Source organism: Phoenix dactylifera, chromosome 9, assembly GCF_051530095.1.
Source record: "Phoenix dactylifera cultivar Ajwa chromosome 9, Ajwa_hap1_PhDact_Kaust_v1.1, whole genome shotgun sequence".
Taxonomy (NCBI): domain Eukaryota; kingdom Viridiplantae; phylum Streptophyta; class Magnoliopsida; order Arecales; family Arecaceae; genus Phoenix; species Phoenix dactylifera.
Genome location: NC_143198.1, coordinates 26,008,606 through 26,026,858, shown reverse-complemented (window position 1 = coordinate 26,026,858; position 18,253 = coordinate 26,008,606). Strand labels below are relative to the sequence as shown.

The 18,253-nt window shown below is 37.1% G+C and overlaps 1 protein-coding gene across 1 annotated transcript; it reads right to left on the bottom strand.

Moving 5' to 3' along the window:
• Window positions 1-844: 844 nt before the first annotated feature.
• LOC103715139 (nuclear matrix constituent protein 1-like) lies at window positions 845-12,949 on the bottom strand. Its single transcript, XM_008802674.6, has 6 exons — window positions 12,243-12,949; window positions 8,194-8,403; window positions 5,169-5,422; window positions 4,769-5,036; window positions 1,834-3,887; window positions 845-1,590 (listed from the first exon to the last, which is right to left on the bottom strand). Exons 1-6 carry the CDS (start codon window positions 12,567-12,569, stop codon window positions 1,509-1,511), a joined length of 3,195 nt encoding a protein of 1,064 aa, XP_008800896.3. The 5' UTR covers window positions 12,570-12,949; the 3' UTR covers window positions 845-1,508.
• Between the last annotated feature and the right edge of the window lie 5,304 nt (window positions 12,950-18,253).

Below are 18,253 nucleotides of genomic sequence, written 5' to 3'. Positions count from 1 at the left end.
AGCCGGGCTTCAAATGTGAGCTTTCCTGTTAAAACAGGCCAGACTTGGTTCTAGTTCTGCCTGGCCCGAGCCTAACTCAACCCAAATCTTATATAACATATATTGTATCCTTATGCCCTGATTATGGCGATCAAAAAATATCAATAGCTCTCTTCCATGCGCTGACACTTCTTATGAATAACTATAAATACAATTTCATAGCTCTTACCAATACGGCAATACCTGTCAAATATTAAATCTTTGCAGCTTTTTTTATATTTTTAAACTGAAAAAAAAATCCAAAAAATCCGAGATCTGGCCTGAAGCTCGAGTAAGTACTAGATTCGGACCTAGCTAATATCAGTTATATTTTTGGTTGAGTCGAGCTCGAACCCAGCCCGGCCCTCCCATTGAACAAGTCTACTGGCCTCCAAGAGATCATCAAACTTCCAATAAAATGTAAATTTGCAACAACAAAAAAAAAAATCCTATTTTCAAATAAATATAGACAAGCTTGTGAAAATATAAAATATAAAAAATGGTAATACTGTATGGTGATCATGTGCTCGAGGGCTACCATGCGTTCATTCTTTAACAGCTTGATCTTGTGGACAAGGGAGACAATTGTTGCTGGGCCCTGATGAGCAAGGAATTGTCCTGTTCACAAAAGAAAAACTAAAACATGATGTTAGATGAAGCGAGGGATTATCAAGATGGCTCCAACTATTTCAGCTCGTTACGGGAAATGGTACCAATGACCTGGATTTAAGTCACCATCCTCACCAATTTTTTTATGGATTTTCTCCCTCCTAGTTCTACATGAAAATAGAAATTATAAATAATAATAATAGTAGTAGCATCAGCAGCAGCGAATAATAATAATAATAATAACAATAAAAAGCAATGTCCTGGTACTTGAAGTTGGACTCTTGTACAAAATGATATATGGTCCACATATCTTTTTGAAAAAGAATGATTTGTGGCATCCCATCAATCTCAGGATTGCACCCAGCATATCTGCATAACATCCTCTGTGGGTGGAAATACAGCTTGAATATTCATAGATTTAGCTTAAGAAGAAATGGTTGAAGCCTCTTGCAAACCCAAATGCTGCAATTTACTTTTTGAGGAAATTATTATCCTATACATGGATGGAGGAGTCAAGCTCCAGCTAAAATGATATAATCCCATACCAACTGCTTCCCATCTCCTTAAGCAATATTGCTGGATATCATGACATGGCACCAAAGTACCTCCGAAAATGGTGATTGGAGCTACAAATGAAAAGCACTCCTCAGATGCCATGCGCTTACTAAGAAATGAAAATCATCACACCAGAACAGTGAAAATGTCTATCTGGGCAAGATTTTGGGATGAGAAATCACTACTTTCAAAGTCATTTCCCACCTAGGTGTTCTTAAGACGTAAATAATTCTCTCATTGACACCAACAAATGCGGACAAAAATGTGCCATTAACTTCATGTCCTGAACTCCATCATCATCACTACCACCCTTCAGCATCTTGTTTCTAATGTGGTTGCCATGGGCTTCCTTTCTTCTGTCCATTTTTCTGATTGGATAATCCTTGGGCTGTTGTCATTGTGGCCACACTGACATGAAAGATAAACTTCAAATGAGTCTCTTGTTAACAATTTCTTAAGGATAACATATTAATTGCATCTGATCAGATTCTGAATGTGGTATTTGCAAACAAAAAGGGTTGGATTTTGGGGACCTACTACAATATTTTGACATATTGTAACAGGATATGATTAGCAGTTTCAGTCTTCCCTGTGATAAAGATATGACTGCAACTTGAAAAATAAGATTAGTCTATAAAGTAGATTACTTACATTGTGGAGTGTCTGAGGTTATAGCGCTTCAATCCTGGGGTTACTGTTCCAGGAGATGTTGTTTGTCGTCTTTTCCGACGCCCTCGACGTGATACACTCTCAGAATGCACTTCGCCGTCCCCTGCATCCAGCTCGCTATTTGTCAATCCAGAAGCATCGGAAAAATGGGTGTTCTGCTCTGCATTTGATGGCAACTGATCATCATGAACAGAATCATCTAGGCTTTCTTCATGAGCACACTGAGAATGTCTGTCTTCCCCATTTGACTGTTCATCGTGTTTCTCTTCGGAATTCACCCCAGTGATAGCTCTGGCATCTTCAACAACTGCCGTAACAGAAAGCGTTCTTTTGATAATTTTACACCTAGCACTTGAGCTGGATTGGTGCTGTCTCTGTTTCGATGCCTGAACCTGGGAATTAGTCTCAGGAAGCAGAAAAGATCCCTCCCTGCCACTCTTTTCATGAATTGAGGGAAAATTTGGCTCATCTTCCATCTCCGTTGCATTATTGCCTGACTGAAATTTCATCATTTCAGTGGAAATGTCTGCCACTCCAAATGAAGGTTTTGCCTCATCATTGGCTTTATCTAGTCCCTTTGATTCTCCATTATACCAAACTTCACCAACAGATTGAGCCCTACACATATCAACAGAAGTGTTCACAACACTGAAGGATGGTGCATGTTGGAACTTTGCTTCCTCCTCTGAAGCCTCTGCATCAAGATGAGCATTAAATAAAGAGGACTTCTTTATATGACCATCAGAAGACTGAGTTGCCACTTTTCCATGAGAGAATAAGCTCGAACATTTTTGCAGAAAGGACTCACAGCCACCTAAAGTAACATGTTGAGGGCTTGTACCCTGAGGAGATGCATCTGTATGCTCACCCTCCATAGGCTCCTTCAAATAGTTATTGGCAAGGCTTGACAGAAGAATGTTCTCCGAACCCTCAGTTCCTCTTGGAATTTGGATACCATGAACATCTGCATCACCAATTTTGAACCCACAGTTTTTACAACACTTGAACTGCTCAGCCAGGGCAAAAATGCGCTCCTTTTCCTTTATCAAAGCTTCTTGTTGATTCTTCAGGCTCTTCCTGATAAACTGGAGGGTAGTGATGTCCTTCTGAATATCTAGCTGCTCAGCTTCCCATTTATTTCTACAAACATGTAGTTCTTTATCCCCTTCCAGCCAATCTTGATCTGGCTTCAACTTCTGAATTTTCAATTCATCTGCATCCTTGATATCAGCATGTTTCTTCTTGAACAATTCAACAGGATCCAATTGGTGTATTAATGAGTTTCCAAGAGTCTCCTTTACCGCTCCGACCTCTTCCAACTCCCTCTGGATAAGAATGGTTAATTTCAGCCTCTCTTTTTTCAACTTCCCCTCTTCAACACATCGCCATTTTTCAAACCTTTCTTTCTCAACATTGAGCTGTTTTAGCTCTGTTTCCAATGCTAATTTTCTATTATCCAGCACTTCTGACTCTTTCTCAAGTCTGTCCCTTTCCTTTCTCAGCTCTTCAGTTTCCTTTCTGTGTGCTTCTTTCATGATCCTGTAATCATCAACCTCCTGCTCTAATTTTGATTGCAGTAGAAGATGGTACACCCTCTCCTCCCTAGCTACTTCAAGATTTTCCCTCTCCTTGATAGTTTGCAGCCTTTCAGCTTCCATTGCAGCTCTTGAATTCTCAAGTTCAGTTTGAGAAGACACCAGCTTCTGGGTATCTCTAGCTAGGTTCTCTTTTTCATCCTTCAACTTATTCTCATCTTTTCTTATGGAGTCCTCCCTCTCCTTTAAAGCATCCAATATCTCGTTAAACCTTTTATCTTTGTTCTTCAATTTCTGCAATTCAATCTCCAAATCCTGCTCTTTATTAAAAATTTGAACCTCTCTGACATTGATTTCAATGGACTTCTTCTCCACTGCATCCAATCTGTCTTTCACCTCTTGATCAAAGATGTTCCTTTTCTTCTCCATCTCCAACTCAAACTCACGTTTCGTGGATTCCAGAATCATTTTGTGATCATCTAAAAGTTTCTGGATCTCTACCTTCACAATTCCAAAAAGATGAGACAGGATTATCAATTGAAAGTGGGGAACAACTTGTGTGGTCAAGAAAATATGTTAAAAGTAAAACATAAAGGAGGCCTGCAATGAAACAATAAATAAACAACAGGATCCTATGATTAATGGAGATACAAATGGAATTCACCAAGAGTAAGTTAAACTTCAGCTGCTAATAAAATCACCATACAAACGCAAAACATCCCGTCCACGAACACAGCTCAGATGTTGACACAGTTAATATTTTATTTGAATAAACAAGTACTTCGACGAAGATTCAGGTTGCAAGAGCATCTACTATTGTAACAGTAAATTTCATACTTGAAATTGTTCCTTTGCAGATCAAGATTAAGTCCTTCTGATGCGTCTACTATTATGTATGGCATAACATATGTTAGCACACAAAGGCTGAATATAGGGCTTTCTTGCACAGTCCTTGCAACATGCAGAAATATTCTGCTAAATTAATACATGAAGACACTTTTATAACCACATGCCTATCCCACCTATTTGTAATCTGGCCTTTTATGCGATGATTATAGGACTATGTTGCATACGGCTCTTTGGCATATTGGTGTCTTCTAAGCCTTAAAAATGCTACAAAGCGAAAGAGAAATGCAAGCAAGCATTTGCAGCTTGAAAACAGCAATATACTTAATAGTCAAGCAATTTCCAATAAATTTTCAGCATTTCATAATAGACACACATCCTCTAAAATTAAGATTTTCTTCTTTTGCAACTAAACATTTCTCTTTCTTCCTCGACAGCTTATTGCAATCAAAGTAACGAAAATTTGAAAAAAAATAAAGTTGGAAAAAGAGACAACATATTTGGGGTAGTTCAAGCAAAACTAACTTAAATCTAACCTTCCCTTTAGCATCTAAAGCTTCCAGTCTTGTGCTGATATCCTTCTCTTTATTTTTTAATGAATTATTAGCAACTTCTGTTTCTTTTCTAGCCTCTTCAAGCTCTTCTTCCTTTTGGAGAACAATATCTCTCCAATTTGCCTCATTCTCTCCCCCATCAAGGAAGCTCTGCTCCTCGTCAAGCTTTTTCTGACCATCCTGCAGCTTCTGTTCCCAAGCTCGGAACACTTCTCTTTGTTGAGTGAGGTCGTTCTCATGTTTCCTCTTTCTGGAAGTTGTAGATTACAATTACAATCACCATTCAAGAAACAAAAGCAATTTCAAGGAATCAAAGAATGTAAGCATCAAGGCACATTAATCAACTAGGTAAAAACTTAAACTAGAAGGGCAAAAGGAATACCCAGTTGTAAAGGCTGTGGATTCTTTTCGAAGCTCAGGCTCATGAACCTCCACATCCTCTAACTTTCTATCCATCTCTGGACTCCTCCAACTTTCTTCTGCTAGCCTAGGATCCACAGAATGTAGCTTTCCTTTAATCTCCAAATATCTATCCCCAATACTTGCCTCCAGAGCATGAGTTTCGGCCAACTGCTCATCAAACATGAATTTAGCTTCCACATTTTCCCCCGACTTATCATGAAAGGCCTTTTCAAGCTGAATAAAAACAGATCCAGTGAGAGAGATGAAATAAATGCCTTGAAACATAAGTGAGGAAACAGAGACATAAGACAATTCCATCAGAGGGGGGGAGAAAAGATAAACAAAGCAGATCAATCATTTCTTCTACAACGAAAAGATACTAAGAGTACCTAGAAATGCATGAAACGTAAAAATTCCTTAGGATAAGAAACTCAACAGTCAGGCATGAATGCAACAAGCTTTAAACGTAATTTTTGCAATGCATGTATGGTATTGACCACGTGTCAAATTTTGAGGATGATCTCTCAAAATGACAAGAAATGATGCATCCACATCTCAGCACACAATAAAGTATCAATTGTAAAGCTAAAAGCATATAAGGTTTCCATTCAGCTTATATAAATTATTAAAAAAGGTTGCCCTAGTAGATGATACTCCTGCCACTGCACAGTCTAGTGAGGGTCAGAAGTATGCAACTAGCTATGTTACCCCCACGGCGGAGAGATAGTTTCCATGTTTCAAATCTGTGGTTTCGGGTCACAATGGAACAACCTTACAATTGCATTGAGGCTCACCCTCCAGCTTGCATAAATTATTCAATATACATATATATATATATATATATATATATATATATATATATATATATATAATTTTATGCTTAACAAGTATTTATGCTGCAGATTTTCTTTATTTTGAGTGTAAACATAATTATCATTGATAGTTTAAGATCAATGGGAGTGTTGGCTTCAAAAATACATTTTCCTGTATTCAGCATGAATCAACTCACCGTAACTCAAAATTGTGCAAGTACCTATTACTTGATATGGCATGTTTTTATAATTTTGCTATCCAGCATGTTGATCACCCAATTGCAACTACTACGAGACCACATCATGACATATCCTGAGTCTAAAATTATGTCCTGACATTTTATGGAGTTAAAGCCTTAGAGGATAGACTATGGAGGCATAGACAGTGCTCTGTCTAATCCTCACCACACTTTTTAGATTAATCACAGCTGATGCTAGCATTAGATTCCATACAATTAATGTCCTCTCCTTCATGGATCAACATTTAGCGGAGTTTTTGTTGCATTCACCAACTACAAGATATTTTTTCTCTAACAACTGTTTGCATCCCGAGTCTTCTCAAGCCTTTCAATAATGCATGTCTTTTAATGCTAGCAAACAGCTTAATCAATAAGGCAGCTTCATCAAATGAGAAATCAACGACTTTCTATGTTTCAGCTACCTTGATTGCACACTTAGCTGCTTTTCCACAATGATAAGATGCAAAAACCATGCCAGAACAGCACCACAAAGGACAAATTATATATCACTAGGATGTGAAACAGACACAAAAATAATATAAATATTAATTTAAAACCACAGTAGAAGAATACAACCCAATTTGGTTGTGAATCTCCTCTACACCCCCCCCCCCCCCCAAAACAAGAAAAAAAAAGCGCACCCCAGAAAAAGAAAAGAAAAGAAAAGAGAAGATAGCCCAATCTGCAATTGATAATTGTGGTCTTACAGCACAGCCGCATTACTAGCATCGGTAACCAATTTCACCAAAAAATGAACTGAAGAAAAGAAAAAAAAGGATGAGTGAAGGAACAGATGATTCAAAACAATCAATTACTTTAAAATGCAAAATTTGCAAGGAAAACACATGTGAGGCTCCACCAAAAAAAACACATAAAAGCAAGCAAAGACATTCTCTCGTGGGAGAATTATTACCAACAAAGGGACCAGCTTAAAATGCAAAATTTGCAAGAAACATACACGAGACTCCCAAAAAATAAAAAAAAAAATAAAAGCAAGCAAAGACATTCTCTCATGGGTGAGATATGTTGTGCTAGTACAGAGACCCGCACCAGTTACCCAATTACATGGTTCGGTTCGGTATCGTGTCGTTCCGTGCCGGGCCCGTACCGACATAACACAGCAGGCAAGGTATAGGGAGAGGGAAAAGGAAAGAGAGGAAGAGAAAGAGATATAGGAGGGATGGAGAAGGAAAAGGAGGAAGGGAGAGAGAGGAGAGAGAGGGGAGAGAATTAGGGGGGAAGCAGAGGGAGCGCTCCGGACCTCCTATTTCGAACGAAATAAGGGTCGGAGCCCCTTGTTTATTTTTCTAAGTATTAAGTGAAGTCAGCAAGCCCCTTACCGACTTCACTTAAATATTCGAACCCTTTTTTATTTTTCAAATATCTAAGTGAAGTCGGCAAGCCCTGCCGACTTCACTTAATGCTTCGAAAAATAAAATAAAAAAAAGACCCCCGGCCCCTATTCGTTCGAAACAGCCTGCCTATCTTTCTCTCTCTTTCCTTCTCCCCTTCCCCCCTCCCTCGCCAGTTTCTCGAACCGAGAGGTGGAATCGTGCCGGTCCACCCGAGTAGAACTCGGGACGCCCTGACCCAGGCGGTTCACGACAATACAGCAAACCATACTCATGGGAGAATTATTACATAATATAAGCAAACAGTTTGCCAAATAAATGAACAGATGTCAAAAGAATATCAATTTATCAAATCTATGTAAATTCAGAATTACTACAGAGATGATTGTGTTATAACCTACAAAGCACAAAGAGAAATAGAAATTTAAGCTCTACAGATGTCAAGATATAATTGTGACTAATATTAGCATTAACATAACAATACAAGCAACAAATAAATCAAGAAAAGAATGGAATGCAAACATGACTATGGAGCAATAATTATTTCTGGAGTCAGCAGACAGTTTATATTAAAGGAAAAAGGAAATCTGCCAGTCTCATACATCAACAACAGACTGCTTCTCAACCACCAAACCTTTCCTCATATTCTCATCCCGGCCTTCAAGTTCAGATCTAGCAATCCAATGTGCTGCTCGTTCACGCTTTCGGGTTTCCCCTGCTTCTGCCAATCCTTTCCTTATTTCTTCATATTTGGAAGCCCACTCCTCCTTCTCAATCAGGAGAAGCCCCATATTATATTGGTAGTCATAAAGCTGCTCAAAAAAATACAGTTGGGTAACATTTGACAACCAAGACAGAGCAGAAGTGATAGATGTGAAACTAAACCAAACAAATACAGATTATACAGCTTCATACTAGTTGCCTGAATTACTTGACAAGTAATGATCTAAAATGGCAAATTAGAACTTAGATGAAGGGATCATACACAACTGAATTGCTGAAGGATAAGCTAAGTTTGCTTAATGAAAGAGACCATAAACATAAAACACTGAATGCAGTTGATAACTACCATATGACGGCAGAAAAGGAAACAAACTACTGAGGCTGCGATATATATAGATGGACCAATTGTATGACCACAACCTTACAAACATCTGTTCAAGAACTGAACCAAAAAAAGAAAACAATTTTATGTATGAATGGTATAGTGCAGTCTTTAAAAGCAAAAAGCAATTCTCCTCATCAGACAAAATAAATCACAGAGCAGTCAAATGTACATGTACGGCAGCCAATTTGCATACATGTCAAGATGCATACATGTCACTTTGTCAGACACCAAGTAGGAAAAAGTGAAGGTTGGTTGATGGAGGATTCCAACATTAAGGGAAGGAAAAAGCACTGAGTTGTCAAAATGTGAATATTAATGGTTAATACGGTTAACCAGTTGTATCAATGGTTATCCGCCATATTTCTCACCTATTCTTAACTAAGTCATACAAGAAAGATAACTGCCAATAAAGTAATTGATTCCCTAGAAACTCTCCAATGACCCAAGCCACATAACAATGAAGTCATAGGTTGGTACCAGTATGATCAACATTCTTATGAATCAACAATTTAGAGATCAATTCCTCCAGATCATACGAACAAACCCGTGACCAGGAAGCCTTATCCCTACTAGTTAAGATCAATTTATTTAGACTACATAACCATTCATGAACTTCATCAAATTATCCTCTGTAACTTCCACCCGCTTGCTCAGTATTCCGTTCTCCAGTCAACTAAAATTAGTTTCTCCATTTAACAAATTAGAATTACTTTAACCTTTTGCACATTTAGGTTTTACAAAGAAAAAAAAAGGGTCAAAGTTGATCTAGGAGTTCTCATATAACAAAGATAGAAGTTTGGTTGGTTTCAGATTGCTCCAAGAGTGTTAAAAAGAGTACATCTTTTCCACCAAAAAAGAGTATATTTTGGCAATTAACTGTCATAGCAGAGTTCTATAGTCATCAACCATGTCCAAAAGAGGATGAGAAGCATTCACATGTATAAGACCAAAATTCATCGTCTCGGTCCGGACTTCCTATCGGTACCACACTAGCATAGTGTCGGTACGGTATGGTATGAATTTTTTTGGCATACTAACACTCGGTATGCCACCGGTACGGTATGGCATGCCCCGTACCACCTGGTTCGTACCAGTACGGCGTACCTTGTATAAGATGCTTTCAACACTTAAACCAGATTTAGGATCCCTCAAATGCATACTGCACTCCAAATCTATGTGTTTTCCTCGCATTCCTTTGCTTCTTTTTCTTTATTTCTTTCTTTCTGCCTTCTATAATTTTAAATTTGAATTTTCTTCAAAGCTCACTAGAAATTCCAAGCCTTGAAACTCATTTCATGCTTATCTGACATAGAACCAAAATTTTATCCTACGAGCAATAACAATGCCATGTATGCCCAGAACCAAAGCATATGATTTTATTTTTATTAGGACCCAATCCTACAAGCAAGGGGAGAGGGGCAATCTGTAATCTTCAAAGAATCTGCAATGTGTGCAAGGAACAAATGATGACTTCTATATCTCATATGAGCAAAGACATTGATGCATATATAAAATGTATCATCAAAGGTGGAAGTTTCTAGCAAACTAACAATAACTCAAATCCTTGAAAATGCTGCTATTATGCACAATTACTTTCACAAAAGATATCTAACAAAGAAGAAACTTAAGGGCTTAAAGGACAATGAGTCAAGACTAAGGATCCAAGTGTCAGTCTGTATTGTACCATGTCATGCACTACAAATGTTCCACTGTATCAACCTTGATTTGTGGGTAGATTACATTATTCTATATTGCAGCATATCAGAATTAAGATACTAGTTGGCGCGGTTCGATGCCTTTCAAACTAAGCCTATATTGATAGATTATCGACTCATTTCCAAACATATTCTACTTTATTTACTTTATTTTTCAACAGAAAAAAAAAAATAGCAAATGTAAACATAAAATTTGTAAGACATCAGCTACAAGTTTAAGCTTGAGGTCTTTTTGTTTAGGATTTTCTTGTTCTATATTTGCTAGTATTTGTTCTTATATTATGTTCCACTTTAAATTTTTCATCACCAATATGCCTCAGAGCTTAACAGAGAGCCCCATATTAAATTGTGGTGTATTCCCTCTTCTCTAAGAATCTTTGCAGATCTAAGAGAAATTCCAAAAACCATCTTCTAGTAGTACGAAGTTAACTGCACCAATAAAATATGTACCCTTGTCCATCAACTAACCTTCAAAGTTATATGGTAGGCCCTTCCCTTGCCTATGCTGCCATGACAAAGAATTCAGCACTATTTTAATAAAACAAAAAGAAAAAAAGAAAAAAGGCTGTCAAGTTAAAAATCAGTTGCAAATATGCCCAAACATACCCTTTGACATTGTATGCACAGGTTGAACCCGTCCTAACTGGACAAATCTAAAATAATGGTGATGATAATATTAGGGCGCCTCCATCATTTCTTCCAAAATATTTGCATATCTTTTCGTGCCTATGTTTGCCAAGTGTCAACACCAGATTCTTATGAAAAATTGAGCACAATACGTATGATATTTTGTTGGGATTAAGTTAAAACTTGATCAAGTGGGGGACTTACCAACCATTATTCCTGAAACATATAAAAATAAAGAGATAATTCCAAGCAAAGATCATTAAATCATGATAACCCATCACCAATCTAGAGAGTAGGAACATCATCGGCAAATAATGAACTACTGATTAATTGGGATAATCTGGACTAATAAACCAAAATTATAGAGTAACAGTTTGGGATAATCTAGAACATCGTCAGCAATAATAAGGTGCAGAATGTTTCATTGGCAGCATTTTATCTTTATTCTGTTGTTGAATGAACGAATTACAAAGAATACAGTAAATTCAAAAACTTAATAACTTCATGTGGAGTAAAATGGTGCAGAGTACATTTTTAGTTGGTTTATTTTATTTTTATATATCTCTACATTTTCAAGAAAAAGTCTAGCTTCTTCTGACATCAATTTATAATTTGATGCTTCTAAATTTACTTATGTTATCACACACTTTTTATTGCCTATAATGTTGAAAGGTTGATTGTACAATGATCCAATGAATATTTCCTTGAGCAATATATCTCATATGCGGCAAACACATATGACGCCCCAAAAGCACCTCCCTACTCCCTCTCACGTTAAATATGCCTTTTCTTTTTCTCCACCAATCTTCCTAATAACTTCAAACAATGAAAATGATCATCATAATATATTTCCCAACCACAAGATTTAAGACAAACCTTATTTTCATTTCTTTTCCCCCTAAAATTACACAAGATACGTATCATATTAATTTTATTTAATATTTAGAACCTTATGTTTTTGAATGTTTGCTCCCATAATGTCAGTTCAGCATATAGCCATCTTTGAAAGAAAAGAATTCAACCTATTTTACTTTCATCGGTCAAAGCACTAAAAATTTACAAATGTCAACAAGTCAATAGCACCCAATTCCCATTCCAATCACATACGGATAAATTTGAAACCTCCACCATAAACTACGCTGTATCATAGACAGATAGAGAAATAAAGAACATATAATTGGGTCCATGACTCACTGCTAACCTCTTTCTCGAGCTCTGAAATTCTTTGAGCAAACGCTTCACAATTCCTTCTATGCAACACAGACTCGTCAAGAAAACCTGCTTCTCTAAACGACCTCCAGACCTCCTCCTCGCCGCATTCCCTGGCCAAGACAGCACCTTTATCACCGCCAAGTGATGCCTGGGGTGGTTGCGGCAGTGCCTCAGCCACCGCAATCCCCTTCCCCTTCCCATTCCCCATATTAAGAATCATTCCGCTGCCATCTCTAGGGTTTAATGGGACCGAGCCACTGCTCCTTTCAGTGGCCCTCGGCAGAAGGGACCACCCTTTCTTCTGCCGCGTAAACATCACCAATTCCCCTTCTTGATTACCAAAGAAAATGACCCTAAATTCGATCTAGAAACCACTGGAACCCAAGAGACAAACCTATAAAACCCTGATATCAAGAAAAGGAAAATAGAAAGAATCGAGAGGAGAAGAAGCAAAGGATCGGAGATCAAAACTTGTCGCTTCTAGCGATGCCAATAGCGGAAATTGGGAAGTGGGGGGGCTAAAAAACACTATAAATAGAGCGCCGGGGGCGGTGATGGAAAAGGAAAATTCAAGAACAGCCAACCTGCCCAGCGTTGGACCGCCAGGGAAACTAATTTAATATTTAAAATTGATCTAATTTTTGTTATGTAAACTAACTTTTTACGGAGAATGAGATATGTACCCAAAAATTATAATATGCACCACATAGCAGTACACCATGCCAATTGTCGCCTTATGCATTTCATCTCAGTTTATTCCTTTTGTGCATGAAATAATTTCTTATGCTACTCACCACCACTTAGTTCACAGAAAAATAAAAAATTTTATGTGCCAAAAAAAAAATTATAACTAATTGAGCAATAAGTGAGGCCCACTCGCACTACTAAATACCAATCCCAAACTGCCACATCCCAAGAAAACTATGTGGTGATGGTTAAATAGTGATTAGTAGGAGCTGCAATGAGGTCGGTTTAGATCAGGTCAAACAAAGGTTGAGTTGGATGTGGATCAGATCAAAAAAATTATCAATTCGAACCCAACTTTTATTGAGTATGTTAAGAATATAGGTTTGAACCTAACCTTTAAATAGAATAGGTGACTTGACCTAACCAACATAACCCATATAATAAATAGATCAAATCATATATTAAACAAGTTACATTTGTTAGGTAGCTTTTTAACATGCTAAATAGATTTAAATAGGTAAATAGGTAAACAGGTTAAGGGGCTTAGGCTAAAAAGGTAGGTAGGTTTTAAACGGGTTATATTATGACCCAGCCTAATTATTAAATAGGTCAAATAGGGTTAAATGAATCAAATGTTCAAACTTAAAGCCATTTCTTTTAATAAAAAAAAAGAGTCTAAAAAGGCTGAACCATTTATGACTTGAACTTGTTTTACACCAAATATGAATCTTTGGTTAAGGGTTGCATAAATTATCTGCCAAATGCACCATCTTTGGGTGCCTCCACTTATTGTCTTACCTTGGATTGACTAAAGATATTGTTTCACCCATCCACCAAACCCCTCCCCCTAGTGTGTGTGGGAAGAAGAAGAAGGAGAAGAAATCCCAAAAAATGCTAAGTCCTTAATAACAATGAATATAATTGATTTATTCTAGGACACATGGTGTATACTTGATCAATGAAAATCCTATGCAAGAAAAATATGCAGTCTTTATATGTATCTCCATGAGGATGACAAATTAGGGTGATACATCTTCACCAACCCAACATGAGGCCCTTCATCAAAATGCAGTAGTCAAGGATATAATTCGATGGTCCCTAAGATCTTGCAGATTGTGAACCTTCATTAGTACGATGGATCCACATGATTTTACTATTGATGTCTCTTCAATGAGGCATCAATAGATTCTTCAAAGTTTTCCTATTTTTTGTGGGGATTCACACGAGAGGAGGATTACCACATGCTATTGCAATGTGCATGCAAATACAACGATCATGACTCAATGCATGAAGAGGTTTGATCAATCTATTATTTATTATTGTCCCCTTCTAAACACAAGACACCAAAGAATGACATGGTAGAGATGCATGTAAGTTGCTCGAATGGTCCGATATGATTGTTGCAAGATTAGTCTTTTACACTTAAGTTTACTAATTCATTTTAGTCGTGTATTTGTCTCATTTCCATTTCTAAGTTTAGTTGTGGGGCTCTGGGTCTAGAAGTCCATTTGAGTCTATAGTCTGGAGGACAGGCTTCTGCACAGGGGGTGTGCAATACAGATTAGTGAGCAGAAATCATGAGCTAGAAGCATGTCAAAGACAAAAAGCAATGAACAAATTTGTCCTCTGATGACAATGGTTTGTAGGATTCTTCACCTAATAAAATATCGGGTGTATCGAAAATTAGAGCAGAGCCATTGGATAGCATTAAGTTAGCTTTCCAACACATTAAGAATCTCGTAATTAAAGTGCAGATGAAAATATTATGTCCTTTAACCAAAGAAGATATTTTGCAATTTAAAGCGCTATAGAGATTACCGTTCAATCACTATGGCCACTTCTAGAGGCACCGAACACAAAAGTGTAATATTTCTTTGTATTCGACAAACATTTTGAGGCCTACTACCATCATCATCATTTTGAGCCATGTATGCCTAGGTAGATGCCATATTGCCCATTCTTGAAACAGCAGGTTCTCACAATCTCTTTTTGGCAACTACTATACTTGTTTGGCATCTTGGTATGACGCTTTCTATTTCAGAAGATGAGTGAAAGCCCTCCGTTCTTAAGATAAGCAACATGGTGGCTATCTAAGCATGCATGGCTATACACAGTCCAAAAAATTCAGAATTTTGAGATATTTCTAAATAACTGATTTTTTAAATACTGAATTTGAAAGAAGATGTTGTTATAACAACTCTAAGAAAAGAAAATGTAATACTAGATGGTGCTTGTTGTATGCATACAAATGTTTCCCCTTCCACTAATATGAAGAGATTAATGAAATTTATGAAAATTTGTGCTATTTATTGAGGTCGGCTGAATATTGCTTACCGAGTTAGTATAAGTGGGTGGAAGAATATTTCATATGTATTTAATAGATGCAGCAAAACTTTTTCGAAGAAAATCCAACAACAAGTTGAGTAAGACTTATTGTGGATCAAAGTGCTTGACTTAGGCCCTGTTTGGGGGAGCTTTTGGAGGGCCAAAAAGCACTTTCTGGCCCTCCAAAAGTACTTTTAGCTAAAAAATGATGTTTGGTAAATTTTTCGAAAAGCTGTTTCAGCTTTTGCGGGAAGCTGAAAACAGCTTTTGGGGGGAAGCTCCAATTTGGAGCTTTCCGAAAATGCTGTTTTCAGCTTTTTCGGAAAGCTGTATTTTTGACCAAAATACCCCCAATTAAAAAAAAAAAAATTACTCCCCAAAACCTCTCTCTCACCGTCTCTTCCTCTCCCACCCAACCCCACTCCCTCTCCCCCGCCGCCGCACCCTCTCCCTCTGCCCCGCCGTCGCACCCCCTCCCTCTCCCCCGCCCCCATGGTGGGGAGGTGCCGAAGAAGAGGAAGACGGGTGGTCTTCCTCTTCCCGCGGCCGCCGCCGGCGACGATGTCCCCGTCACGAAAAGGGACGGTGCCGAAAAAGGAGATTCCACGGTGGGGAGGGGCCGAAGAACAGGAAGAAGAAGGGGGCGCCCTCCCCCTTTCTGCGGCCGCCGGCGGTCATGACCCGCCCCCTCCCGCGTCCGCCACGGCCCAGCCCGGCATTATCGGCCTCGCGGGAGGAGAGAACTTCCCACGGCCCGGCCACGACCCGGCCCCTCACGCGGCCGCCACGGCCCGGCCACGATCTGGCCCCTCCACGGCCGTCGCCGGCCACAGCCCGGCCCCCTCCCGCGGCCGCGGCGGCCTGGCCCCCTTCCGGCGCCGCCGGCCGCGCGGGGGGAGAAGAAAGGAGAACGGGGGAGAGGAAGGAAGGAGAAGAAGAAAAAGAAAAAAAAGAAAAGGAAAAGAAAAGGAAAAAAAAAGAGAAGAAAAGAAAATTTAAAAAATAAAAAAAGAATAAATAAATAAATATTTATTTATATAAATGAATGAATGAATGAAAAAATGAGATAATAAATAAATATATTTCAATATTATTAATTATTTACACTAATAATTATAATATTTTATACCTTTATTATTGTATTATACTATTAATATTATATTATATTACATTACATTATAATACATTAATATGTTATTTTAAATAATTTAATATTATGTTATATTATGAGAAATTAATTTATACCAATAATTATAATATTTTATACCTTTATTATTGTATTATACTATAAATATAATATATATTACATTACATTATAATACATTAATATGTTATTTTAAATAATTTAATATTATGTTATATTATGAGAAATTAATTTATACCAATAATTATAATATTTTATACCTTTATTATTGTATTATACTATAAATATAATATATATTACATTATATCATAATACATTAATATGTTATGTTAAATAATTTAATATTATGTTATATTACAAAATATTAATTTACTCTAATAATTATATTACTATTATGCTATATTATAATAATATTATTTTATATTACAAAAATATTATACTATATCGTATATTTATGTATTAATATATGTTATGTTTTATTATGTTCTGTTGTATAATACTATGCAATGTCCTTTATGGTAATTTTTTCATACAAAAGTACTTTCTCAGTTTGTTTACCAAACACAAAACAAAGTACCGCAGCACTTTACGAATGTAGTTACCAAACAGCAAACAGCTTTTTATAACAGCTCTACTTCAGACAGCTCTACTTCCAACAGCTCTACTTCTAACAGCTCTACTGCCAACAGCTCCCCCAAACATGGCCTTAATTGGTCGGTTTGCAAGTGATCTCCACAGTCCCTTGCCTTAACCGTTTATTGTGTAATAATTATCATTAATATAAAATATAGGTTGCCTTCTTCAAACTCTATGAAAGATCTATTTTTTTTTGGAACAATCATATGAAAGTCCTTTATTATCTATGTTTCTAAATATAGATTTTTTCACATATTTTTATGTTTAAATTCATGAAATAAAACCTTTCAAGCTGCAATTCTGTAGATTAAATAAATTCAAAGACTTGCATATGACAAATAGGGTTGATAACAAAGAGGAAAGAACCACTGAAGGAGAGGCTTTTGTGGATAAGATTCTATGCTCTCAGCCCTATCCTTTTCAGTAAAATTTTTATTGGTAAGCTTCATAATCACTAGTTCATTAGATAAGACCATGCCCGATGCAAAATACATAAAAGAAAATAAGGTCATTACGATGATGAATATAGTATCACGAAACTAAAATATCATGGCAATATTTCCATCTCTTAACTAGCATAAAACTACAATTGCATAGATTATTTTATTCAAAAAATGATTTGACACAACAAATCTAATATTAGAAACTTACATGAAAAATCAGAGTTATACAAGACTATGAGATTGAATATTTATATAAGAATATCATCTTGATGTTATAGTTTTTCGCTCGCAACATAAATTTCTCCATGACCACCCAACTAGATTTCAAAGCATGTGCCCATTGGAGATGTAAGAATGGACTCCAAAATGGTTATATGTTCATCCAATTATCAAACCCTTCCAAACATATGCACTTCTTTTTTCATAAACTTCAATCGAAATTTTATTTAAAAAAAGCACTGATCAGACAACAAACTAGAAAGTCGATAGTAGAGGAGTGTACTAAAGTGGAAAAATGGATACCGAGGTGAATAGCCCCTAGGGCTCGTTTGGTTCGCGGGAAGTATTTTCCCTCCTAGGAATATGATTCCTGGGAATCAGATTCCTAGGAAGAGGATACCTAGGAAAGTACTTTTGACATGTTTGGTTAACCATGGGAAAGTGACTAATTTCCAAAGTGCTTATGTTTGGTTGACCATCCACTTTCCTAGGAAAGTTATGTATAATTCCTATTATGCCCTTAATAAAAATTAGGTCTTTAATGCC